The sequence below is a fragment of the Corythoichthys intestinalis genome, chromosome 10, assembly GCF_030265065.1.
Source record: "Corythoichthys intestinalis isolate RoL2023-P3 chromosome 10, ASM3026506v1, whole genome shotgun sequence".
NCBI classification, from domain to species: domain Eukaryota; kingdom Metazoa; phylum Chordata; class Actinopteri; order Syngnathiformes; family Syngnathidae; genus Corythoichthys; species Corythoichthys intestinalis.
Genome location: NC_080404.1, coordinates 56857574 through 56885541, shown reverse-complemented (window position 1 = coordinate 56885541; position 27968 = coordinate 56857574). Strand labels below are relative to the sequence as shown.

Here is a 27968-nt window from a genome sequence, read left to right as displayed (position 1 = left end):
TGTTAAAGTTTGGATTCTGATAGATCATCAGGGCGCAGAGACGGCCCTTCTTTTGGCATGTGTCTGAATGTTTACAGCACATTTCCGACCACAACTTTCTAACAACAAAGTCTCTGTATGCAGCAGGGGTGTGACAAAATTCCCAAATGGTGATATTTCGTGCATCCCATAAGGTTACCGATATGCTCATGCCAAGGATCAAGATATCATTTTGAATAAAGGTCAATGCTTAAAAAACCAGCAAGTTGCCACCAAAATCCTCCACCATAATAGTGTCTCAGTTAACTCTATGGCTGCCATCGACGGCGCTAGACACCTAATCTATTTAGACAGGGACAGGCGGATGAACTAGTGCTGCAACGATTAATCGATTAACTCGAGGAATTCGATTTAAAAAAGCTACGAATAAAATGCTGCTGCTTTGAGAATTTGTTTAATTAGATTGGCATTCTAATGGTTTGTTTTGAAAGTGTTTACATTAGTTTTATTGATTTGGGTGAATACACTGCCCTCTAGTGGCAACAGTGAAGATGACATAACTCATTTAACATGGCTAAATCCAGCTGCACTCTGTTAAGACCAGTTGGTCAGTTTTTGTTTGAGCTGTTTTTTTATGCATTCGTAATTTAGTTTATAGGTATATTTAGCAGTTTTTGGGGGGGGGGGGGGGGGGTGTTTGATGTGTGTTAAGATCATTGTAAAAAAAAAAAAAAAAAAAAGTTAACATTTTATAGCATTTAAGCTAGCAAACTTTTTCTATTTAATAGGGCTGTCAAAATTATCGCGTTAACTGGCGGTAATTAATTTTTTTAATCAATCGCGTGAAAATATTTGACACAATTAACGCACATGCCCCGCTCAAACAGATTAGAATGACAGCACAGTGTCATGTGCACTTGTTACTTGTGTTTTTTGGAGTTTTGTCGCCCTCTGCTGGCACTTGGGTGCGACTGATTTTATGACCATGAGAATTGTGTAATTACTGACATCAACAATGGCGACCTACTAGTTTATTTTTTGATTGAAAATTTTACAAATTTTAATAAAACGAAACATTCAGAGGGGTTTTAATATAAAATTTCTATAACTTGTACTAACATTTATCTTTTAAGAACTACAAGTCTTTCTATCCATGGATCTCTTTAACAGAATATTAATGTTAATGCCATCTTGTTGATTTATTGTTATAATAAACAAATACAGTACTTATGTACAGTATGTTGAATGTACTGTATATATCCGTCTTGTGTCTTATCTTTCCATTCCAACAATAATCTACAGAAAAATATGGCATATTTTATAGATGGTTTGAATTGCGATTAATTAATTTTTAAGCCGTGATTAACTCGATTAAAATTTTTAATCGTTTGACAGCCCTACTATTTAAGTAAGCCAATTGTTGTTTTGTTGTACTTAGTCTTTTTTTTCATATACCGTTTGAGGCTCAGCTCAGGTATTTTAATTTTTTTATGTTCCTTATCCGATTACCTGATTATTCGAACTAACTAGTTCGATTACTCGACTGCTAAAATAATCGATTGCTGCAGCCCTATATTGTGAGATCAGCGTTACCGTGGGCCTTGTATCGCAAATCGTATCGTGAGGTACCCAGAGATTCACACCGCTAATACGCACATGCCTACATATTTGTACAAAGCCCTCCCAGGTAGTGTTGTCAAAAGTATTGGAGTATTGATTGTGAAACGTTGAATCCGGATACGATATTTGTTTCAAAACTATTCTTAGTTATTGACAAATGTGTTGTCATGAGGTTCATTTCATTTGCACTACTCTTGATACTAGTCATGGAGGATATTTTTTTCATTCTCCTTGTTACTCATTGGCTGCCATTCACGGTGTTAGACATTCAATCACTTTGCAGTGATAGGGCTGCTTCAAATGGATTTGACCTCTATACGTGATAAAATCATTGAAAGAGTTTTTTTAATTTTTGATTTTTAATAGCCAGATAACTGAACAAAGGATTCCAAAGTTACTTTGGACACCCACATGCTTATTTTAGCTTTGACAAAAGATCTCCTGCTACAACACAAGAAACCAGCTAGTTGATCTGGTAACATTTCACTCATTAAAATTCACTGTTTGCGCAAGTGTTTCCCCCTTTTCACACCTCCTACAAATGCAAATGCATTCGAGACTATTAAGAGTTAATGAAACCAGCAGGAGGACACCAGAATATCCCTTCAACACACACAATTTCAGCGGAAGCCTCTGATAGAAACAAAAATAAAGCAAATAAATTCTTTTTTTTCCATGGCTTAGAATCTGGATACTTGAAATAGGATGTCCGCCAATAATCTCAGAGTTTTGATTCTTACATATGGTGTTCAGCTGTGTTGTTTTCATCAACAATGACGATAACGATAACATTTCGTCGACAAACAAATTTTCAAAGCTAAAAAGCATGTCTTAGGAGACAAGAACATAACTAGACGAATGCCAGTTTTCGTTTGAGACGACAACGAGACGAAAATGCGTTTCTGTCATATAGTGGTATGAAAAAGTATCTGAACTTTTTGGAATTTCTCACATTTCTGCATTAAATCGCTATCAAATGTGATCTGATCTTTGTCAAAATCACACTGATGAAAAAAACATTGTCTGCTTTAACTAAACCCCCCCCCCCCAAAACATTTATAGGTTTTCATATTTAATGAGGTTAGCATGAAAACAATGACAGAAGGGGGGAAAAATAAGTCAGTGAACCCTCTGCCTAAGGAGACTTAAAAAGCGATTTAAACCAATTTTTAAAACAATTGATGTTAGGTGAATGGTGATGAATGGTTTAAAGCTGCCCTGCCCACTATTCAACACACACCTGGTAAGAATTGTCTCAATGAGAAGCATTGGCTGATGTGCATCATGGCTCGGTCAAAAGAGCTGTCTGAAGACCTGCAATCTAGGATTGTTGATTTGTATAAAGCTGGGAAAGAATACAAAACCATCTCTAAAAATCTGGGTGTTCTTTAATCGACAGTAAGAGAAGTTGTCTACAAATGGAGAGAGTTTTGCACTGTTGCTTCTGTCCCAAGAAGTGGCCGTCCACCACAGATGACGCCATGAGTTCAGCGCAGAATACTCAGAGAGGTAAAAAAGAACCCTAGAGTGTCTGCTAAAGACTTAGAGACATCAATGGCACAGTCCGATATCTATGTGCACACATCAACTGTCAACTATGGCCAAGAATGGAGGAAGCCACTGCTGTGTAAAAAAACAATGTTGCTTGTTTAATGTTCGCAAAAAGGCACTTGGACACTCCACTCAAGTTTTGGTAAAATACTTTGTGGACTGATAAAACCAAAGTTGAATTGTTTGGGAGTACCACACAACATCATGTGTAGAGGAAAAATGGAACAGCTCACTGACATCAACACCTCATCCCCACCGTGAAGCATGGTGGAGGGAACATCATGATTTGGGGCCGTTTTGCTGCCTCATGGACTGGACAACAATCAGTAATGGAAGAATGAATTCAAACGTTTTGCAGGAAAACCTGAGGTCGTCTGTCGGACAGTTGAAGCTAAAAAGAGGATGGATGCTGCAACAAGACAATGATCTAAAACACAGAAGTAAATCAACTTCAGAATGGTTTCAGAAGAACAAAATACACGTTCTGGAGTGGCCAAGTCAAAGTCCAGACTTGAACCCCATTGAGATGACCTAAAGACAGCAATTCATGCCAGACATCTCAGGAATCTGACTGAACTACAGCAGTTTTTTAGAGAAGAATGGGCCAAGATTAATCCTGATCGATGTGCCGGACTTATCTGCAGCTCCAGGAAGCGTCTGGTTGAAGTTATTGCTGCCACAAAATATTAAATGTGATGGTTCACTTACTTAGTTTTCCGCCTTCTGTCATTGTTTGCTTACTATATTGATTAAAATATGGAAAGCTATAAATGTTTGGGTGGTTATAGTTAAAGCAGACTTTTTTTCACCTGTGTGATTTTGACAAAAATCAGATCACTTTCGATGGTGATTTTATGGAAAAATGTGAGAAATTCCAAAAGGTACAGATACTTTTTCATACCACTGTATCTGCTAGTGCTTCAAGTCAATTTTCCTCACTTAGATTTCTTGAAATAAGAAACATGCCTAGCTGAAAAGTTTGTCAAAAATTCATAATTCAAGAATAGATATTGTTCAAATTAGAATTTGAAAGCATTTTCTTCTTGATTTAGGTGAAAAATGATCCATTTTTAGATGTACGGCTTTCATAAGAACAAATATTGTAGTAATATTTACTTAAAGTACGTGGAAGAATCTGACGCATTAATCTGTTAACTAGCCTTTAACACTCAAAACAAGATGGAGCAAATTAGCAGTGTGAAAGTTGGTATAAGTCAATACATATTTCTTTTGCATTAATCATTTAGCCTATCAATTAGGGCTGTCAAACGATTGACACTTTTAATCGAGTTAATTACAGCTTAAAAATGAATTAATCGTAATTAATCGCAATTCAAACCATCTATAAAATATGCCATATTTTTCTGTAAATTATTGTTGGAATGAAAAGATAAGACACAAGATGGATATATACATTCAACATACGGTACATAAGTACTGTATTTGTTTATTATAACAATAAATCAACAAGATGGCATTAACATTATTAACATTCTGTTAAAGCGATCCATGGATAGAAAGACTTGTAGTTCTTAACAGATAAATCTTAGTACAAGTTATAGAAATTTTATATTAAAACCCCTCTTAATGTTTTTGTTTTAATAAAATTTGTAAACTTTTCAAGCAAAAAATAAACTAGTAGCCCGCCATTGTTGATATCAATAATTACACAATGCTCATGGGTGCTTAAGCCCATAAAATCAGTCGCACCCAAGCGCCAGCAAAGGGCGACAAAACTCCAAAAAACACAAGTAACAAGTTGGCATTGCACTGTGCTGTCATTTTAATCTGTTTGAGCGGGGCATGTGTGTTAATTGCGTCAAATATTTTAACGTGATTAATTCAAAAAATTGATGACCGCCCATTAACTCAATAATTTTGACAGCCCTACTATCAATTAATTTGGTTCATATTGGTGAGAAATGTAGCCCACGTTTACCCAATCTGTTTAGTCTAATAAATGTCCCATCCCCAGCATAAAGTCTACATGCAGATTACGCTCTTATATCATCCCTACCAATATTAAGACCAAACCTACGCCCCTTGGTTTTGACTAAAACCTTTGAATTGTACGGACGAAAACATTTTGAGTCACTGTCGACAAAAAATAAACGAGATTTGTATGGGATTTCGTCGACTAAAACTAGATGAAAAACATTTTGAAATGACTAAAATATGACTAAGACTACTAAGTATGTTCGTCCATAGGACTAAGACAAAAATTAAAAACTAGGGCTGTCAAAATTATCGCGTTAACGGGCGGTAATTAATTTTTTTAATTAATCACGTTAAAATATTTGACGCAATTAACGCACATGCCCCGCTCAAACAGATTAAAATGACAGTACAGTGTCATGTGCACTTGTTACTTGTGTTTTTTGGAGTTTTGTCGCCCTCTGCTGGCGTTTGGGTGTGACTGATTTTATGGGCTTAACACCCATGAGCATTGTGTAATTATTGACATCAACAATGGCGTGCTACTAGTTTATTTTTTGATTGAAAATTTTAAAAATTTGATTAAAACGAAAACATTAAGAGGGTTTTTAATATAAAATTTCTATAACTTGTACTAACATTTATCTTTTAAGACCTACAAGTCTTTCTATTCATGGATCGCTTTAACAGAATGTTAATAATGTTAACGCCATCTTGTTGATTTATTGTTATAATAAACAAGTACAGTACTTATGTACCGTATGTTGAATGTATATATCCATCTTGTGTCTTATCTTTCCATTCCAACAATAATTTACAGAAAAATATGGCATATTTTATAGATGGTTTGAATTGTGATTAATTACGAGTAAAGATGTCCCGATCGATCGGGTCCGATCACGTCATTTTCAAAGTATTGGAATCTGCAAAAAAATATCGGACATGCCTTTTTTTAATATATATGTATTTTTTATTTAAATCGTCTTCTATTTGTATTTAACGTTACAGACAAAATGCCTTACACTCATCCAGAGTCTCTAGTTTTAGCTTAAAGTAGGGCTATCAAATTTATCACATTAATGGCGGTAATTTTTTTTTTTTTAATTAATCACGGTAAAATATTTAACGCAATTAACGCATGCGATGCACAACTCACTCACGCATTGGCGCGTTCAATGTATAATGCAGCCGTTTTAATGGCGCCGTTTTACCTATATATAGAGCTAAAAGGCAGCGTAAAATGAGTGGAGAGAATTTTGGCAGTCTTTGGAGCCTCTTTTTAATTGGCTAAAGCCTTACAATCCCTCTCTCAACAATTAGAAATATCGTGGAGAGCAATGTGGGGAAGAAAGGTAGTAGTTTATCTTTTTTTCTTAACACCCTATGTTATTTCCCAACGCAGAGAAGATATATCAATTGGTGCAACTACGCACAGTCATGGTTCCACTTCCCATCATGCATTTGGGCAGAACAGTTAAATGGCTACAGTATAATTTACTGAAAGCTCAACAAATACACAAGATGGTAATATTTAGTCACAATATACAAAGTCACATTTATCCTTTAAGAATTACAAGTCTTTCTATCCGTGGATCCCTCTCACAGAAAGAATGTTAATAATGTAAATTCCATCTTGAGGATTTATAGTCATAATAAACAAATACAGGACTTATGTACTGTATGTTGCATGTATATATTCGTCCGAGTTTTATTCATTTTTTTCTCAGTGCATTGCCAAAATGTATATGATCGGGAAAAATTATCGGGAATGATTGGAATTGAATCGGGAGCAAAAAAAGCAATCGGATCGGGAAATAGCGGAATCGGCAGATACTCGAACTAAAACGATCGGATCGGGAGCAAAAAAACATGATCGGAACAACCCTAATTACAAGTAATTAACACGATTAAAAAATTTTAATCGTTTGACAGCCCTATTAAAAACAGCTGCCAAAAACAACACTGGTGTCCGGATTGTTGTTGGTACTGACAGTCAAGGTTTTATCATTAGCGGTCAATGTTTTATCCTTCAAAATAAGTTAAATAACCAGCGAGAGACTGACGACCTTCTGTATGTATAGTATCCACTTGCAGGCCTTTCACAAACATGATACCCTAAAAGGGCGTCTTCTCACTACTCACATCCTGCCTTGCAGAGGAGACTAACTCCCTCAGGCTACATCCTGTTGATGGGACCGACCCAGGAAACCATTTTCAATCACCGTCCCCTAATATCGACTTATTTTGTACAGACAATCAATGCGTTACATGTTGTTAAACAGTAGGGAGAGGGAGCAGACAAGGTTGCATCCTGTGCGCTGCTCGTTTTTTGACCGTCACTGCTCGGGAAACAAAATGTTTATCTCATCTTGAAACCACGGATTGTTTGTCCCAGGCCGTGGTTTGCGGAGGCCATTAGTGACAGTGGCATAAACAGCTGTTTGGGCTCAAAGGAAGGAAACATCATGACAAATAAGACATAACAAGGCTGTGTAGAGGAGGCACCCTGGAGACCATTTTTAAATTAGCTGCATCAGTTTCAACAGGATGCCTCCCAAATTACCATATTCTCATATCTAAATCCTAACATTGAAATACTATGCCAGGGTTTATGGTAATAGCCTAATGCTCAAGGCGCAAAGTGGTCGTGAGGTGTCAAGGCCTCAAGGCAACAGCTGCCCCCTTTCTCAGCTGCCTAAACTTGCAATGACAAGTCCTTGAAAAAGACATTTCATCACAGGTATTGGGCCACTGTCACGAAAAGTCATTTCTCCTAGCAAAAAAAAATTCGATAATATGCACTGGAAAGTAATACTCGCATTCGTTTTAGGATGCTTTAAATAGGGTTGGGCATCGATGGGAACCGGTTCTATCATTTCGATGCTCCCGGAATCGTCCAAATTTTGAAACTTTGATTCCTTGTTTCAATGCCCTGACCGGCGAGTGGAAAAAAATTGCTCCAGTTCAAAGACTGATATAGGGCTGCAGCTATCGATTAATTTAGTAGTCGATTAATCTATCAACTAGTTAGTTCGAATAATCGAGTAATCGGATCATCCGAACACTTAATGCGTTGCAGAATAAGTTTAGGAGATGTCAAACAAAGGCTTGCTACGAGTGCAATTTCAAAAGAGCATTAAATGCGAATACAAAATAAAATTCCCTGTTTTACTTCAAAATATTCAGAATTGTACTTTCATTTAAAAATGAATTTAAATATCTGAGTTTGGCGACAAAAGGCATAAAAAAATTTTTTTTTAAATAAATGAGGATCAAAGTACAACAAAAGAATTGGCTAACTTACATAGCAAAAGTCCGCTAGCTTAAATGCTATAAAATGCTAACGTTTTTTTTTTTAATGCTCTCAAATTGTTCAAACACATATTTCCACAAAAAATGGCTAAATACACCTAGAAACTAAATTACGAATGCTTTAAAAAACATATTAGTTCAACAAAAACTTACCTTATGTTGCTCTGAACGGTGAGCAGCTGAATTCAGCCATGTTAAATGAGTTATTTCATATTCACTGTTGCCACTAGAGGACAGTGTATCCACCCAAATCAATAAAACTAAATGCAAGCACTTTCAAAACAATCTACTACATTGCCATTCTGATTAAACGAATACTCGAAGCAGCAAGATTTGGAGCTTTTTCGAAGCTTTTTTTCCTAATCAATTACTCGAGTTAATTGATTCATCGTTGCAGCACTAGACTGATATTTATATACAAGTTAAAATTAACCCTGTGAGAAGTTCATTTAATTAAAGAAAAACATTGAGAAGTTAAGCCTTCAATATAAACTATGCAATTTTTTTTTTTACCCTGCATTTTTTTTTTCTTTTTTTTGACCCTGCCTCTTAAAAGAATCGGCATCGAGAATCGTTCGGAACCGGAATCGAAACGTGGAATCGGAATCAGAACTGGAATTGTTCAATTTCAAACGATACCCAACCCTGGTTTTAAAGGTACTCTTCTTTTAATTTTTTAAAAAAATTCACAGAGAACCTTTACCACAGATTGTTTATGCTACAATGCTTATCGAACAAGTAACTTTTAAAAATCATTAGGACTGCATCAATTCTTTTAGTAGTCGATTAATTGATGAATGAACTAGTTAGTAAGTAACATAAAAAAATGAAAATACCTGAGCTGAGCCTTAAACCGTAAAAAATCATAAATAAATGAGAATCTAAGTAGAAGAAAAGAACAATTGGCTAATTTAAATAGCAAAAGTCTGCTAGCTTAAATGCTATAAAATGCTAAAAAAAAATAATAATAATAATGCGCTTAACAAATGGTTCAAACACATATTCCCACAAAAAACGGCTAAATATACATAAACTAAATTATGAATGCATTTAAAAAAAAACATTAGCTAAAAATTAAAAAAAACAGCTTATGTTGGTCTTAACAAGGAGCAGCTGGATTCAGACATGTGAAATGAGTATATCATATTCACTGTTGCCACTAGATGGCAGTGTATCCACCCAAATCAATAAAATTAAATGCAAACTCTTTCAAAACAAACCATTAGAACGCTATCCTAATTAAACAAATACTCGAAGCAGCAAAATTTGATTCAAAATTTTTCACCCAAAAAAATCCTACAATATGTCTCAAAATTAAATATAAGTCTCAAAAATTCATAAGTTGATTGTCCATTTGTACCCTGTGATTGACTGGTGACCATTTATAATCATATGATAATATATAATAACATTACTGCTGAAACGATCATTCGATTAAGTCAAGTAATTCGATTAGAAAATTGCGATTGCTGCTTCGACTATTCGTATAATTAGTGTGGCGTTGTAATGGTTTGTTTTGAAAGCGTTTTGCATTTAGTTTTATTGATTTCGGTGGATACACTGCCTTCTAGTGGCAACAGTGAATATGACATAACTCATTTAACATTGCTGAATCCAGCTACTCCCTGTTAAGACCAACATAAGGTCAATTTTTGTTTGAGCTAATATGTTTTTTAATGCATTTGTAATTTAGCCTTTTTTTTTTTTTTTTTTTTTTTTTTTTAAAGGAATATGTGTTTGAACGATTTGTTAAGAGCATTGTAAAAAGAAAAAAAAGTTAGCATTTTATAGCACTTATTGACTTAATTATTCGAACTAGTTGATAGCTTAATCGACTACTGAAATAATGGATAGCTGCAGCCCTAAACCCGAGTAATTCGATTAGAAAAAAGCTCAAATCAAATTTTGCTGCTTCAAGGATTCATTTAATAAGAGTGGCGTTGTAATATGACATAACTCATTTAACAAGGTTGAATCCAGCTGCTCCCTATTAAGACCAACATAAGATAAGTTTATGTTTGAGCTAATGTGTTTTTTATGCATTTGTAATTAAGGCCATGCCCACACATAGCAGGGTATTTGGCAAAAAAAAAGATATTTTTCTACAGTTTGACCTATCATCCACACGCGCACGCAGATTTAAACCAGGGTTCTTAAAAACGACGGGGAAGGTGAAGATTTGCGAATTCTGCGTTTGTGGCTCGATCGTGTGGACACTGATAACCGAAGATTTACGTCACTCCCTGTGACAAATTTTGTCCTCACGTCACACATGAGAGCAATTTTTACATTTGGAGTATATTAATTAGGCGCTTTTTTGCTTCCTTTTTTTTTTTTTACAAACTCGTTGTGCTTCTTATTGAATAATGGGTATTTTGGACAATTATTTTATTGTTTGAATGTACTTAAAAATGAATAAAAACGGTTGGCTGTGGAAGTTGTTGTTTTTTTTTTCTACACAAATGTGCAGGTGTGGACGTAATTATTTTCCCCCTACGTATTAGGGCAGAATCCTCGTTTTTTTTTTTTTTTTTTTTTTTTTAAATAAAACCTGCTACAGTACGTGTGGACATGGCCTTAATTTACTGGTATATTTAGCTAGTTTTTTGTGGGAATATGTTTGAACTATTTGTTAAGAGCATTGTTTAAAAAAAAAAAAAAAAAAAAGTTAGCATTCTATAGCATTTAAGCTAGCGAACATTTGCTATGCAAGTTAGCCAGTTGTTTTGTTTGTTTGTTTTTTTTTTTGTTCCTTTTTTTTGTAATTGTCGTCGGGTAGAGTTGCAGTAGAAAGGAAGGTGTAGGTAGAAAGTTCCTCGGTCGTGTGGGATGTCGCGTTCAAGAACTGCCATCAGCCACCTCACTGTCTGCAACAATGTGGACCCCAGCACGTCGACTGTACATCAGTTGGTTAGACGAGTCAAGTGTCGATATACAGAAAGTGTCCTTTCCATTTTATCCATATGTGACGACCATCAATCCTCCCGTGTTTTATTCCAACGCATCGTTGAGGACAGAAAGGTGGCTGATGGCTAAAAGTCCAAGCAGTTCTTGAACGCGACACGAGCAGCTACCCAACAGTGCCATGGTGCCAAGCAAACTTAAACATCTTCGCCAAACGAAACACCCATCACTTCAAAACAAGTCGATGGACTATTTTTTTCGCCTCCGTGAAAAGAGAGAAACTTTTTTGAAAAAAACTACAAAGGTAAATGAGAAAGCCCTCAAACGTCCCACACTGTGGCAGAGACATTAAAACTATCTGCTGCCAAGCCATTGGCGGCATGATGTTCGGCCCTAATGCGGTTAAAGACATTACTAAAGTCCCCGTCTGATCATTCTGAGCTTGTCAAGCCTAATTGCTGTAAAAAAAATAAAAAATAAAAACAGAGAGAGACTGAGAGCTGTTGAAGAAGATTCCTGCCAGGATATCAGCTTTGTGTTCATCCAAACAGGCTCAAGTTTCACACTGAGGAAGTATAAATCCTGAGAATTTTATAAATAAATAAAAGTGTACAGAAAGTCGTTTTGGATCATTTTTGGTTCATGGAGCACGAAAATGTGTCGAGACTCAGAAAATGTTGAAACACATTGACTTAGATCCTTTTTTTTCCCCAAAATTCTTACAGGGAAAAGTTTTCATTCACAAATGCAGATATTTGAAAGCAAAACTTTGTTTTAAACATTGAATGGATGAGTTTCTTCTGTGGGATAGATCTTTAAAGTTAGTCAGTAGTTACAAAAAAACAAAAAAAAGTCCTCAACCTAGTTTCAGTATTTGGGAAAAAAAAAATAATAATATTACTTTATGAAACCCTGTGAGGGTGTGCGTGTGTATTCGGTGGTTAAGAATTGGTGGAAGTTGATACAGCAATATTTTGTGTTTGTGGATCTATAAGCAAATTGTTAAAAGCCTCCATATAGCTGTATATATACAATTCTTTGTTAACATTCACATCAATGGAGAATGTAGTCTTCCGTTCGCCTATAAAGTGAGTTTTCAAATGTGAAAACTCATTTATACTTAATTTTTTAAAAAAGTTTTTGTAGTCTATTTCATGGCGTTCTACGTTACTTTTTTTTTTTTTTTTTTTTTTTTTGTTTTTGTTTGTTTTTTTATCTAAAGCAATTCTCTCAGAACAGTTAATCTTGAATATGAGCTTTGAAAAATAAAGGTAAGTCACTGGGGGGGGGGGGGGGGAAGAGCTATAAACAATTTTGTACCACTAATCATGAAAAAAAAAATACCAATTAGATGATATGATAAAGTCGTTATTGAGTATTAAATGGGTTGGACAAAATAATGGATACTCCAAACAAAAAATAAAGAATGGCATGAGGAACATTCAATTGAAGTTCAGCATCTCGTATGGCCGTCCCCAGAACTCAACATTATTGAGCATTTAAGGTCAGTTTTAAAGATTCAATTGAGACGTGGATTTCCACCGCCATCGTCTCTAAAAAAAAATTAGAGGGTATTTTAACAGAAAATTCCTTGGAAACATTTCACAAGTTGTATGAATCAATAACTCGTAGAACTGATGCTGTAATAGCCGCAAAAGGCGGACATTCACCATATTAAATTAGTTTTTGTTGATTTTTATTTTGTCAGTTACTTAGTCCAAACATGCATTAAAGCGAAAAGTTTATTGACAATACCGAAGCTTCCTTTTTCAGACGTAAAAAATATATTTACAACGCACAATATAAAAGCGTAAAAGAATCTTTATCGTGAAAAAGTGTCAACAAGCTGCCACACGCCCGCTTGGTCGCAAGTCATCAACTCACCTCCAGTTGTAAACAGCAAAAACCAGCAGCACCAAAACAACGCAAGTAATCCGGACTCCATGCTTGTCTGGACTTCGTGACACAGAGCTCGTGTTTTCAAACTTTGTCGCTGCGAGAGTAGAAGTTGAGTTTCACTCTAATTTGCATAGGAGAAGTGACCCTCGTCGCTCCTTGCGTGTCAGCTCAGCAGGTTGAAAGTTTGTGGCGATCACAAGTCGTGTGACGTGATACGTACAGCGGTTTAGTACGTAGGCACCGCCCGCTCCACCCATCAACCCAGAGCGCATCAGATTCCAAAACAAGTACGATGAAAAAAAAAAGCGAAGAAACAAATATTAACACTTTATATCAGTTGTCATATCATAATTGTAAAAATAAGTGACTTGATATAGTTGTCATTGATGGTATCTTTGCATGTAATGTAAAAGCTACCGTCTATAATATTTATTTATTTAGTTTAATAGTGTTTCTTCCCAGCTAAAACCGTTTGACCCACCGACAACGTTCATACAAAAAAAAACGACCAGAATTCTCATTGGACGCAGGCTCTTTCATTTCACACTATTTTTTTTTTTTTTAAGTGAAATTTCAAAAAGCTACTTGTTCCAGTTTTTGTCCAAATCACATCGTTTTATACATGAAAAATCAGGACGCTAAGGGGCACAAATGTCCTTTAGTTTTTGTTAAAAACGGCCAAACGTTGCCCAAAACATGCCCATTCTTGAGCAAAATTTCCAATTGATTTCCAATGGCCCTATTTACCAATAGCACAATTAACTCCTATTGTTTCCCTAATGAAACATATTGCACCCACATGAAAACATTTTTTAAAATCCCTCAGTTTTTCTGAGTAATTTATTTGGGGGGGGGGGGGGGGGAGTTATTGATTTTTTTTTTTCCAACTTGCTGTTTTATGAGTAATTTATTTTTGGGTTTATTTTATTCTATATTTTTTTTCAACTCCTGTTTTTCAAAATATTTTTTTTTTTTTGGGGGGGGGGTTATATTGATTAATTTTCTGAGACAAGGTTGATATTTTTGAATAACCCCCCCCCCCCTATTTTTCTGAATACTATTGTCTCCTGTTTTTCAAAAATAAGGTTTTAACTAATTTCTAACCCAACTGGCTCAATATCAACAGAAGGTTACCCCTAAATCAACAAGGGTCACTTTTTTTTTTCTCTCAGGCTGGAATTTTTTATTTTTTAATTATTATTATTATTATTATTTTTTTTTTTATGTGAAATTTCAAAAAAGCTACTTGTTTCAGTTTTTGTCCAAATCACATCGTTTATACATGAAAAAAAAAATCAGGACGCTAAGGGGCACAGATGTTCTTTAGTTTTTGTTAAAAGTTGCCCAAAACATGCCCATTTTTTTCTAATGAGCAAAATTTCCCATTGATTTCCAGTGGCCCTATTTACCAATAGCACTATTAACTCCCATTTTTTCCCCTTTGGAAGCATATTTTATCCACATGAAAACATTTTTTAAAATCCCTCAGTTTTTCTGAGTAATTTATTTGGGTGGGGGGAAGTTATTTATTTATTTATTTTTTTTCCCAACTTGCTGTTTTATGAGTAATTTATTTTTGGGTTTATTTTATTTTATATTTTTTTTCAACTCCTGTTTTTCAAAATATTTTTTTTGGTTTGGGTTATATTTTTTTTTTTCCAAGATGTTTGTGGAATATTTTCTATTTTACTGATTAATTTTCTGAGACAAGGTTGATATTTTTGAATAACCCCCCCCCCCCCCCCCCCCCCCCATTTTTCTGAATAATATCGTCTCCTGTTTTTCAAAAATAAGGTTTTAACTAATTTCTAACCCAACTGGCTCAATATCAACAGGAGGTTACTCCTAAATCAACAAGGGTCACTTTTTTTTTTCCTCAGGCCAGAATTTTTTATTTTTATTTTTTTTTAAGTGAAATTTAAAAAAAGCTACTTGTTTCAGTTTTTGTCCAAATCACATCGTTTATACATGAAAAAAAAATCAGGACGCTAAGGGGCACAGATGTTCTTTAGTTTTTGTTAAAAGTTGCCCAAAACATGCCCATTTTTTTCTAATGAGCAAAATTTCCCATTGATTTCCAGTGGCCCTATTTACCAATAGCACTATTAACTCCCATTTTTTTCCCCTTTGGAAGCATATTTTATCCACTTAAAAAATATTTTTTAAATCCCTCAGTTTTTCTGAGTAATTAATTTTTGGGTTTATTCATTCATTCATTCATTTTCCATGCCGCTTTTCCTCACGAGGGTCGCGGAGGTGCTGGAGCCTATCCCAGCCAACTACGGGCAGTAGGCAGGGGACACCAGCCACCAGCCAATCACAGGGCACAAGGAGACTTACAACCATTCACGCACACACTCATACCTACGGACAATTTAGAGTGTTCGATCAGCCTACCATGCATGTTTTTGGGCTGTGGGAGGAAACCGGAGTTCCCAGAGGAAACCCACGCAGGCACGGGGAGAACGTGCAAACTCCACACAGGAAGGCCGAAGCCCAGGATTGAACCCTTGATCTCAGAACTGTGAGGCAGACGTGCTAACCACTCAGCCACCGTGCCGCCTAATTTTTGGGTTTATTTTATTTTGTTTGTTTGTTTGTTTGTTTGTTTGTTTGTTTGTTTGTTTTCAACTCTGTTTTTCAAAATAATTTTTTGGCGGAAGTTTTTTTTTTTTTTTTTTTTAATTTTGTCCTAGGTTGTTTTTTGAATATTTTCTATTTTGCTGATTAATTTTCTGAGACAGGGTTGATATTTTTGAATATTTTTTTCCCCCCTCCATTTTACTAAATGATTTTTTTTTTTCTCCCCCGTTTTTCAAAATAAGGTTTTAACTAATTTCTAACCCACCCATGGGTTGGTATACGGTATCGTTAAAACAACAGTTCCTATCAATAAGTTTGTGGTGAGAGGTAAAAAAATAACATTGTTTTCAAAAAATCTAACAAAAGCAATTAGTTTCTCACAATGTTACTCATTACTTGAGTATTCTTTTCACTGTATACTTTTTTATTTGTTCTTGAATGCAATTTTTGGATGAATACTTTTACTTGAGTAATATTATTTTGAAGTAACGCTACTTTTACTTCTGTAAAATTTTTGGCTATTCTACGCACCTCTGCTTAAGTGTCTGTTTGTATTGTGTTCTGGAGAAGCATATTAGGACCTGAGTTATTGTGAGATTTTTGTCAACATTAGCATTATATAGCATATATAGCATTTATGCCAGCGGACTTTTGCTATGCAAGTTAGCCGATTGTTGTAAACATTAGCATTATATAGCATTTAAGCTAGCGGACTTTTGCGATGCAAGTTAGCTGATTGTTGTAAACATTAGCATTGTGTAGCATTTAAGCTGGGGAACTTTTGCTATGCAAGTTCACCAATTGCAACAGTACAACAACTGGCTAAATTGCATAGAAAAAGTCTGCTATCTATCTCTAGAAAATCTCAGTAAAAATGAGGAAGAAAAAATCTGTTTTGTATCTGCTTTTCTATATGATAGGGTGACCAAACGTCCTCTTTTGCCCGGACAAGCCCTACTTTTACGTAGAATCCTCATCGTCCAGGCGGGTTTTATAAATTCATAAAATGTCCGGTTTTTATGATTTTTCACGGGTCCAATTTGAAGAGAATCCCTCCGGCCGCTTGGTGGCAGCAGTTGACATGGCTCCTACTAGAAGGGAGGGAAGGAGTAGTTCTTCTTGTTTTTGTTGGCAGTTTACCCCTATCATGAGGCATTACTGCCATCTACTGGGTTGACATTTTGGCCACAACGCCTGCCCAGTTGTTAAGTTTTTAACGATAAATACGTAAATAATGGCAACTGTTGACTTCTGTCGGAGCTTTGACTGTAAAATCCCATTTGGTGTCGCATCGTTGCGCTGCCAATGATTGTAAACTTTTCTAGCAAAGTTTTATTTTTGCCTCAGCTAGCTATCAGTAAGCTAAACCATGCTAGGCATTATGGGAAACGTAGTTTTGAACTGCTACGTTTGGAAACATGCTGGGTGAATAGTTTGTCAGTTTACTTCGGTTATTGTTTGTGTGTAATCGAGAACATTGAATGAGAATATCAATTGAATGGGAATATCAATTTGTCAAGGTCAATTGTCGTGATAGTAATTTATAAAAATGTTTAGTTGGCACATAGCCTACTGTGTGTATGTGTATTGAATATATATATATATATTATATTTTAGTCATTGTTATTTATTTTTTTATTTTCAAACTGCATTTTCCCATCCAGAGTGAGGGGGCACACTTTAAATATATAAAGTGATATAGACATCTTTGTGTGAACTTAAGTAAAATTCAAGTATCTTGAGGCCGGGCTGAGTGTCCTCTTTTTTGGAAATCAAAATATGGTCACCCTAGCTTAAGTGTCTGTTTGTATTGTGTTTTGGAGAAGTATATTAGGACCTGAGTTATTGTGAGATTTTTGTCAACATTAGCATTATATAGCATTTATGCCAGCTGACTTTTGATATGCAAGTTAGCTGATTGTTTTAAACATTAGCACTATATAGCATTTAAGTTAGCGGACTTTTGCGATGCAAGTTAGCCGATTGTTGTAAACGTTAGCATTATATAGCATTCGAGCTGGTGGACTTTTGCTATGCAAGTTAGCCAATTATTGTAAACATTAGCATTAAACACCATTTAAGCTAGCGGACTTTTGCTGTGCAAGTTAGTCAATTGCAACAATTCAACAACTGGCTAACTTGCATAGCAAAAGTCCGCTATCTATCTGTAGAAAATCTTTATAAAAATGAGGAAAAAATATTTGTTTCATATCTGCATTTTGATATGATGAATCATTATGTGGAATATTTCCCTATGACACTGAATCCCAAAATGAAGCCGAGTTGGTCAATGATATATTAACGCTTTAAACATGATGCCAACCTGAGAAAATAGCATTCATTTGTAACAGTTATGCCGTTTGTTTGCTTTTTTGTCCCGCAGACCTCCACCACCATAAATGTTCACATTGTAGATGAAAACGACAATGCTCCCGAATTTCCGGAGGAGGAATATGTCACCGTGCTGAGCGAGGGCCCTGACACAGTCGGCGCCACCATCGCTACGGTTACGGCCATTGACCCAGATGAGGATTTGAATGGCACCTTGCGATACGCCATTACTCATGGCAACCTGGCACAGACTTTTCACATCAACAGCAATACAGTGAGCTTATACATTGATAATTCGCTGTCCTTTTGGTGGGATTAGAAGTTTACCGGTTTACCCACTTTGTGTGTTTTAGGGGAGGATTACAGCTGTGAAGGAGCTTGACTTTGAGATCAGTAATGGACACTACGCCCTGGTGGTCACAGCGACAGATCAAAGTCCGAATCCTGCTCATCGTTTGACATCGAGCACAACGGTAATCATTCTTTTTCCTCTTTATTTACACAGTGTTGTTAGGTTTTGACTTGGTTCCCTCCTAGTGTGTTTCTGTGATTGCCCATTGATTTCACCTGTTGTGCCTGCTCCTAGTGTATCCGCAATCTGCATCCTCCTGTGTCACCCATCTGTTCCTCGTTGTCTCGTTAACCCTCGTCTCTGTGTGTATATAAGCTCCCAGTTTCTTTTCACTCCTTGTTGCGTCATTGTCAATGTCCATGTCAAAGTCCTGTCCAAGCCCTCGTGTAGTGGTCCCTCCGATAATGTAAGTTTTGGTTGAACCTTGCCTTTTTGATCCCCAGTACTTTTGGTTGTACTTTGTGTTTTTGCTAGTTATTATTAAAACGTTTTTTGAGATCACCGCCACCTGCTGGCTGCTTTTGTTTCCCTGCATTTGGGTCCACACAACCTGCCCGCGTTTTCCGCGACACAGTGTAATAAATTATGATGCAAATTTGAATTAAGAGTATAAAAAGTTTTGGGGTTTTTCCGTTAAACTCATGAGTGGAATTGTGTCTCAAGGCTCTGCAAAAATGCGTGTATCATTCGTTAATTCCATAAGGTTTAAAATCCCAAAATTGGAACACGTATAGCGACTTGTTATTTCAATTTTCGTTTTAGAATCCAAAATTGGAAAACGGATGAAGACTTGACCTCAGATAGACTGATAAAATAGGGATGTACCGAAAGCCAAATTTTTGGCCGAAACCGAAAACCGAATATTGGAAACACTTCTCCTCGTACCAGGTACCGGGGAAGTGCTCCATGGTGTTATACGGCACACCCCTCCTGGCCCGGGGGTCGGTTGGGGGGGCGTCACGCCTCCGTCCCCTTGGTCTATCTTCGGTCCTGTCTGCCTTTCCGGACCGCGGTGGCTGCCGCTGCCCTCCTGTTGGGGGGGCCTCATGGGGCCCATTGGGTGGGGCTTGTTGTCCCCTGCCGGTGGGGTGGATATCCCCTGGTCTCTAGCGCTTGGCGTGGCGCCTGTCCGAGGTGTGGGGTGGCTACTCGGGCGGCGGGGGTGGTCTAGGGTGGGGGTTGATCGGGTCTCTGGTGCTTCCCCCGCCCTGGGGGCGGTGGTTCTGGTGGATGGGGCCACCCCTGCGGGACCCTGCCTCTTAATTCAACCACTCCTCACTTTACACTATAAATATTATTCACCCTGGCACCGACATACTCATTCATTCATTCCTCCGGGGGTTGGTGGTGCATCCCCTCTTCCCATCCCTGAAGGCCAGTTGATGGGGGCACCCCGGGGGACTACCCTGAATCCCTGGGGGGGTGACGATGGCCCCTTTGCTAGGCTGTGGGAAGAGGGATGGGCTCTGGCTGTTGTGGGTGACACGCCTCTACAACATCGCTTGGACATCGGGGACAGTGCCTCTGGATTGGCAGACCGGGGTGGTGGTCCCCCTTTTTGAGAAGGCGGACTGGTGGGTGTGTTCCAATTATAGAGGGATCACACTCCTCAGCCTCCCCGGTAAAGTCTATTCAGGGGTGCTGGAGAGGAGGGTCCGTCGGGAAGTCGAATCTCGGATTCAGGAGGAGCAGTGTGGTTTTCGTCCCAGCCGTGGAACAGTGGACCAGCTCTCAGCAGGGTCCTCAAGGGTGCATGGGAGTTTGCCCAACAGGTCTACATGTGTTTTGTGGATTTGGAGAAGGCCTTTGACGACGTCCCTCGGGGAGTCCTATGGGGGGTGCTTTGGGAGTACGGGATATCGAGCTCCTTGGTAAGGTCCGTTCAGTCCCTGTACGACTGGTGTCAAAATTTGGTCCACATTGCTGGCAGTAAGACGAATCCATTCCCAGTGAGGGTTGGACTCCACCAAGGTTGCCCTTTGTCACCGATTCTGTTCATAACTTCTATGGACAGAATTTCTAGGTGCAGCAGAAGCGTTGAGGGTGTCCAGTTAGGTAGCCTCAGCATTGCATCTCTGCTTTTAGCAGATGATGTAGTGCTGTTGGCTTCATCAAGCCGCGACTTCCAACTCTCACTGGAGCGGTTCGCAGCAGAGTGTGAAGCGGTCGGGATGAAAATCAGCACCTCCAAATCAGAGACCATGGGGCAGGGATAAGATCCTGCCCCGAGTGGAACAGTTCAATTATCTTGGGGTCTTGTTGATGAGTGAGGGTTGGAGGGAGAGGGAGATCGACAGGCGGATCGGTGCAGTGTCTGCAGTGATGCGGACTCTGCACCGGTCCGAAGTGGTGAAGAAGGAGCTGAGCCAAAAGGCGAAGCTGTTGATTTACCAGTCGATCTATGTTCCTACCCTCAACTATGGTCATGAGCTTTGGGTTGTGACTGAAAGAACAAGATCCCAGATACAGTTTCCTCCGCAGGGTGTCCGGGCTCTCCCAAAAAGGTAAGTTGGGAAGCTTGGTCATCCGGACTCGATGTCGAGCCACGCGTTGAGAGGGGCCAGTTGAGGTGGCTCGGGCATCTGGTTCAGATGCCTTCTGGACGCCTCCCTGGAGAGGTGTATCTCACGGGTGGGAGGCCCCAGGGATGACCCAGGACACGCTGGAGAGACTATGTCTCTCGGCTGGCCTGGCATTTTCTCTAACTTCAAAAAAGAAGGGTTCGCCGATTGCCAATTTTCGGTCACATCTCTATTATAAAAGAATTGTTAATGTCTCAAAAACAATAGCAGCACAAACGAGCAGAAACGGATGAAATCCTTTTTATATCAGTTCGCATCTGATGGCGGCCAACTTCACAGAGGTGTCTGCATAGGCGGATCTACTATTCAGGCGAAGTAGACGATCGCCTTAGGCCCCCAACCAGTAGGGGGCCCCCAACCAGCTGCCCTTGCCCCAACAAGCAACAGCTTGGGCCATATAAATGTTGCATTTATATTATCTCTCCCCCCACACACGCACCACAATGAACTGTTCCACGATGACGGACTGAGTATCAGTCGCTTAGCTCCGTTTAGCATCACTTAGATCCGCTTAACTGTTCGTTAGCTTCACTTAGCTCTCCCGCGGTTTTCACGCCTTAAGCTCGCTATTTTTAGAGCTCACTTGCTACTTTGCACGTCGGCTATCGTTTATTTCGAACACATGAGCGAACCTGCTCTCCATGAGAGCCAAAGTGCAGTGAGGGAAGTTGAGAACAGGCCTCTAATGCCTCGTTTAACTTTCTTCTTCATCTTCACACCGAACATAAAATACACGACAGCACACCGTGTGGCGAAACAATGTAGTACAGTTCCAATCAGTCATACAATAACAGTCAACAGCTGGTTAACAGCAAAAGCACGTCATGTTCGTCATATAAATAATGATTTCTGGAGTTAATCCCACATAATTCAGAATTATTATTATAATATGTTGAATAAATACTACATAATACAGATTCTACACTAAGAATAGCTTTCAAATGACACTCTTCATGACAAATATGATTGGCAATGAATAATTATTATAATTATTATACTACTATTATACAGTGCCTTGCAAAAGTATTCGGCCCCCTTGAACCTTGCAACCTTTCGCCACATTTCAGGCTTCAAACATAAAGATATAAAATTTTAATTTTTTGTCAAGAATCAACAACAAGTGGGACACAATCGTGAAGTGGAACAAAATTTATTGGATAATTTCAACTTTTTTAACAAATAAAAAACTGAAAAGTGGGGCGTGCAATATTATTCGGCCGCCTTGCGTTAATACTTTGTAGCGCCACCTTTTGCTCCAATTACAGCTGCAAATCGCTTGGGGTATGTTTCTATCAGTTTTGCACATCGAGAGACTGACATTCTTGCCCATTCTTCCTTGCAAAACAGCTCGAGCTCAGTGAGGTTGGATGGAGAGTGTTTGTGAACAGCAGTCTTCAGCTCTTTCCACAGATTCTCCATTGGATTCAGGTCTGGACTTTGACTTGGCCATTCTAACACCTGGATACGTTTATCTTTGAACCATTCCATTGTAGATTTGGCTTTATGTTTTGGATCATTGTCCTGTTGGAAGATAAATCTCCGTCCCAGTCTCAGGTCTTGTGCAGATACCAACAGGTTTTCTTCCAGAATGTTCCTGTATTTGGCTGCATCCATCTTCCCGTCAATTTTAACCATCTTCCCTGTCGCTGCTGGAGAAAAGCAGGCCCAAACCATGATGCTGCCACCACCATGTTTGACAGTGGGGATGGTGTGTTCAGGGTGATGAGCTGTGTTGCTTTTACGCCAAACATATCGTTTTGCATTGTGGCCAAAAAGTTCAATTTTGGTTTCATCTGACCAGAGCACCTTCTTCCACATGTTTGGTGTGTCTCCCAGGTGGTTTGTGGCAAACTTTAAACGAGACTTTTTATGGATATCTTTGAGAAATGGCTTTCTTCTTGCCACTCTTCCATAAAGGCCAGATTTGTGCAGTGTACGACTGATTGGACAGACTCTCCCACCTCAGCTGTAGATCTCTGCAGTTCATCCAGAGTGATCATGGGCCTCTTAGCTGCATCTCTGATCAGTTTTCTCCTTGTTTGAGAAGAAAGTTTGGAAGGACGGCCGGGTCTTGGTAGATTTGCAGTGGTCTGATGCTCCTTCCATTTCAATATGATGGCATGCACAGTGCTCCTTGAGATGTTCAAAGCTTGGGAAATCTTTTTGTATCCAAATCCGGCTTTAAACTTCTCCACAACAGTATCTCGGACCTGCCTGGTGTGTTCCTTGGTTTTCATAATGCTCTCTGCACTTTAACCAGAAGCCTGAGACTATCACAGAGCAGGTGCATTTATACGGAGACTTGATTACACACAGGTGGATTCTATTTATCATCATCGGTCATTTAGGACAACATTGGATCATTCAGAGATCCTCACTGAACTTCTGGAGTGAGTTTGCTGCACTGAAAGTAAAGGGGCCGAATAATATTGCACGCCCCACTTTTCAGTTTTTTATTTGTTAAAAAAGTTTCAATTATCCAATAAATGTTGTTCCACTTCATGATTGTGTCCCACTTGTTGTTGATTCTTGACAAAAAAATTAAATTTCATATCTTTGTTTGAAGCCTGAAATGTGGCGAAAGGTTGCAAGATTCAAGGGGGCCGAATACTTTTGCAAGGCACTGTATATAGTAGTATACTATAATAATATTGCTAGATTTTTTAAATTGTTTTGAATAATGTTGGAAAGGCAAAGTCAGTGTTCTGAATGTGTTTACTTTCCATTCTTTTGCACTAGTAAATGCTATCAGCATTTAACCTCACTGTTTATTTGTGATTAACTAACATGATTATTTGTACTTTGATAAAAAAATTTAAGTGTTCCAAAATAGTTTTGTGAATTAATAAGCGTCAACCAAAATTTCATTGCTAAATTAGTAAAAAAAAAAAAAAAGAAAATTATTAGATTAGGTGATTAATCGTAAAACTAGTCAGCTGACTAATCAGGAGAAAATTTGTCGTTTAGGACAGCCGTAGTGTACCAGAACATACGGTATTTCCTCCACAAACTTCACACCTTTTTAACCCCTGACCCGTGAAGAGGGCCCCTGGATATGTTCGCCTTAGGCCCCAAAATTGCCAAGTCCGCCACTGGGTGTCTGTAAAACTTCTGCCTTAACAAATATAATGATGCAGTAGTTACACCTAAATTTGATCGTACAAAATTCTCCTTTTCTACCGCAGGTCCTGGTAAACGTCCTCGACATTAATGACGTGACACCCACTTTCCCCAGAGCTTATGAGGGGCCCTTTGAGGTGACCGAGGGTCAGCCTGGTCCTCGGGTCTGGACGCTCAGAGCAATTGATGAAGATTCAGGACTGAATGGCAAAGTGGAATACAGCATCACTGGTGGAGATAATCAAAGTTGGTGTTGATGTGCTCTCTTTATGAACTGCTATGTTATCAATTATTTATCAGCATTTCTGAACAACCATCTGTTTTGTTTTGCAAGACGAGTTCATGGTTTCTCCCGTGGAAGGGGAACTTCGAGTGAGGAAGGATGTCGAGTTGGATAGAGAGACCACCGCATTTTACAACATCACCGTCACGGCCCGAGACCTTGGTACGCCATCGCGCAACAGCTCGGTGGGTTCATACGACACAAGCGTACTCACACATTTCCAATTTCCCACCGCAGTGTTTTTGCTTAACAGTGCTGATCAAGTACTGATTCTTTTTCTTAAAAGGAACCATGGACTTAAAGACTTGTAGGCTGAAGTAAGCCACAATTGTTGTCTTTTTCTAAAATATGTTCACAAGGTGGTATGAAAAAGTATCTGAAACTTTTGGAATTTCTCCCTTTTCTGCATAAAATCACCATCAAATGTGATCTGATCTTTGTCAAAATCACACAGATGCAAAAACAGTGTCTGCTTTAACTAAAACCACCCATACTTTTATAGGTTTTCGTATTTTAATGAGGATAGTATGAAAACAATGGTAGAAGGAAGGAAAATAAGTAAGTGAACCACCACATTTAATATTTTGTGGCCCCCATTTGGCAGCAATAACTTTAACCAGACTCTTCCTGTAGCTGCAGCTCAGTCTTGCACATTGATCAGGACTAATGTTGGCCCATTCTTCTCTACAAAACTGCTGTAGTTCAGTCAGATTCCTGAGATGTCTGGCATGAATCGCTGTCTTTAGGTCATCTCAATGGGGTTCAAGTCTGGACTTTGACTTGGCCACTCCAGAACGTGTATTTTGTTCTTCTGAAACCATTCTGAAGTTGATTTACTTCTGTCTTTTGGATCATTGTCTTGTTGCAGCATCCATTCTCTTTTTAGCTTCAACTGTCTGACAGACGGTCTCTCATGATTGCAAGTTGTCCAGGCCCAGAGGCAGCGAAACAGCCCCAAATCATGATGCTCTCTCCACCATGCTTTACAGTGGGGATGAGGTATTGATGTTGGTGAGCGGTTCCATTTGTCCTCCACACACAACATTATGTGTTACTCCCAAACAATTCAAAGTTGGTTTCATGAGTCAACAAAATAGTTTGCCAAAACTTCGGTGGAGTGTCCAAGTGCCTTTTTGCAAATATTAAACAAGCAACAATGTTTTTTTAGACAGCAGTGGCTTGAGTCCTCCCATAAACACAATTCTTGGTCATAGTTTTACAAATAAGTGATGTGTGCACTGACATAGCAAACACTCCAGGGTTCTTTTTTACATTTCTGTGTATTCTGCGCTGATCTCTTGTTGTCATCTTTGGTGGACAGCCACTCCTTGGGAGAGAAGCAACAGTGCCAAACTCTCTCCATTTAGAGACAACTTCTCTGACTGTCAATTGATGAACATCCAGAATTTTAGAGATGGTTTTGTATCCTTGCCCAGCTTTATACAAATCAACAATGATGGATCGTAGATCTTCAGACAGCTCTTTTGACCGAGCCATGATGCACATCAGATAATCCTTCTCATCAAGACAATTCTTACCAGGTGTGTGTTTTATAGTGGGCAGGGCAGCTTTAAACCACTCATCAGTGACTGGGCACACACCTGACTTCAATTGTTTGGTAAAATTGGTTTCAATTGCTCTTTAAGTCCCCTTAGGCAGAGGGTTCACTTACTTATTTTTTCCCCCTTCTGTCATTGTTTGCATGCTATCCTCATTAAAATATGAAAATCTATAAATGTTTGGGTGGTTTTAGTTGAAACAGTTTTTTCATCTGTGTTATTTTGACTAAGATCAGCTCACATTTGATGGTGATTTTATGCAGAAATTCCAAAAGGTTCTGATACTTTTTCATACCACTGTATGTTCAATTCATCATAGGATGATCATGGTCAAGCAATACATGTTATTTCCACTCATACACAAACTTGCAAGAATTTAAGATAGTACTTAAACTTTTTAGGGACGCAAATATTAACCCTTTCTTGCAAAAAAATTCTTAAAGGGAACCTTGGTCTTAAAGACTAATTAGCCACAATTGTTCTTGTCTACTAAAATATGTTATTAGAAACACATATATTATTGCCATTGATTCAAAAATCTATAATATTTAGTCCATGTTTTGACCTACGCAGGGTGCCATGTTTTATACGCGCAATGCACGCTGGGGGTGATGACGCGGTTGGGCTGGACTAGACGAATAGCTGTGCTAGCTGTCAAGCGAAGCTAGTATGACGACTGGCATGATTTTGTCACATTCTGCTGCTGGTCAGATTGTTTTGTTACAAAGATGTAAGATGAGTTCCCGACATTACACCTGCATCCAATTCCAGCTCATCAGCAGTATCTTAAAACCGATCCTAGGCGACTTGCTAAGATATTGACTGGCTGCCATTTGACAGTTTGTACATCCCTTTGCTGCTAGTTGTATCATTGCCTTGTTTCCCTTTTTTAAATTTGTATGCCTCTCTCCGTGGTTTCCCTTGTTATTTATTTATTTTTATTATTATTATTGGCATTGATTTAAAAATCTATAATATTTAGTACATGTTTTGACCTACGGAGGGCGCCATGTTTTACGCGCAATGCCAGCTAAGGGTGAAGACATGGTTGGGCTGGACTAGCCAATAGCTGTGCTAGCTAGCAAGCGGAGCTAGTATGACGACTGGCATGATTTTGTTACTTTCTGCTGCTGGTCAGATTGTTTTGTTACAGAGATGTAAGATGAATTCTCGACATCGCGCCTGCATCCAATTCCAGCTCATCAGCAGTGTCTTTAAACCAACCCTAGGCGGCTTGTCAAGATATTGACTTGCTGTCATTTGACAGTTTGTACATCCCTTCGTTGCTAGTTGCATCATTGCCTTGTTTTTTTTTTCGTCTGTTTGCCTCTCACTGCGGTTTTCCCATGGTTTTTTTTTTTTTGTGACATGGAATTAGTAATTCATTTTTTTAGCTCAAACATATTTGCCGTCTGTTTGCGTGCACAGAACCGTGATGCCCGGACGAATACAAATACCATTACTCTTAGTTGCATGTTAAGAACAAGCTAGCATTAGCACCAGTCTAATGCTAGGAAGGCTACCAACATTACAAACTGAATAATATTATTATTTTCAATGTTATAGGAGAATACGTAGGAACTCATCAGAAAAAATGAATAATCAAGTACAGAGATATTTTCTGACATTATTAGATGACATTGTTGTATGCATTGTTTCCTTTTAGATTTAGTGGCTTTCACTGTACTTGTGTTTTTCTCAGGTTGTTGTGGGGGTCCATGTCCGAGACATCAACGACAACGACCCCGTCCTCTTAAACCTGCCTCATAACACCACCGTGAGTGAGGGTGCCCCCATACATACATCTGTGGCGCGAGTCCGGGCTCGAGATGCGGATAGCGGGCGCAATGCATTGCTGTCCTATAACATCACTTCTGGCAATCTTTATGGAGCCTTCTACATCAACGATACAGTGAGTGAAACTCAAGACAATTTCAGATTTCTAAATAAGATCATTT

General features: G+C 38.4%; 2 protein-coding genes across 7 annotated transcripts in view; one reads left to right on the top strand and one right to left on the bottom strand.

The window, feature by feature from the left end:
• Positions 1-13409, bottom strand: part of vsir (V-set immunoregulatory receptor) — a 45795-nt gene extending 32386 nt beyond the window's left edge. The window contains exon 1 of the mRNA XM_057848932.1: positions 13186-13409. Coding sequence (XP_057704915.1) covers positions 13186-13246 — 61 coding nt within the window. The 5' untranslated portion in view covers positions 13247-13409. The remainder of the gene's footprint in view (positions 1-13185) is intronic.
• The window catches only part of cdh23 (cadherin-related 23), a 494731-nt gene that overhangs the window by 419654 nt on the left and 47109 nt on the right, over positions 1-27968 (top strand). For all 6 annotated transcript variants that reach the window (XR_009064688.1, XM_057848926.1, XM_057848928.1 and 3 more), the window contains 5 exons: positions 18167-18388; positions 18468-18587; positions 24234-24414; positions 24503-24636; positions 27713-27922. Coding sequence is in view for 5 of the 6 variants with exons in the window: in XM_057848926.1 (XP_057704909.1) it covers positions 18167-18388; positions 18468-18587; positions 24234-24414; positions 24503-24636; positions 27713-27922 (867 nt within the window). In the remaining variant the exon portion in view is untranslated. The remainder of the gene's footprint in view (positions 1-18166; positions 18389-18467; positions 18588-24233; positions 24415-24502; positions 24637-27712; positions 27923-27968) is intronic.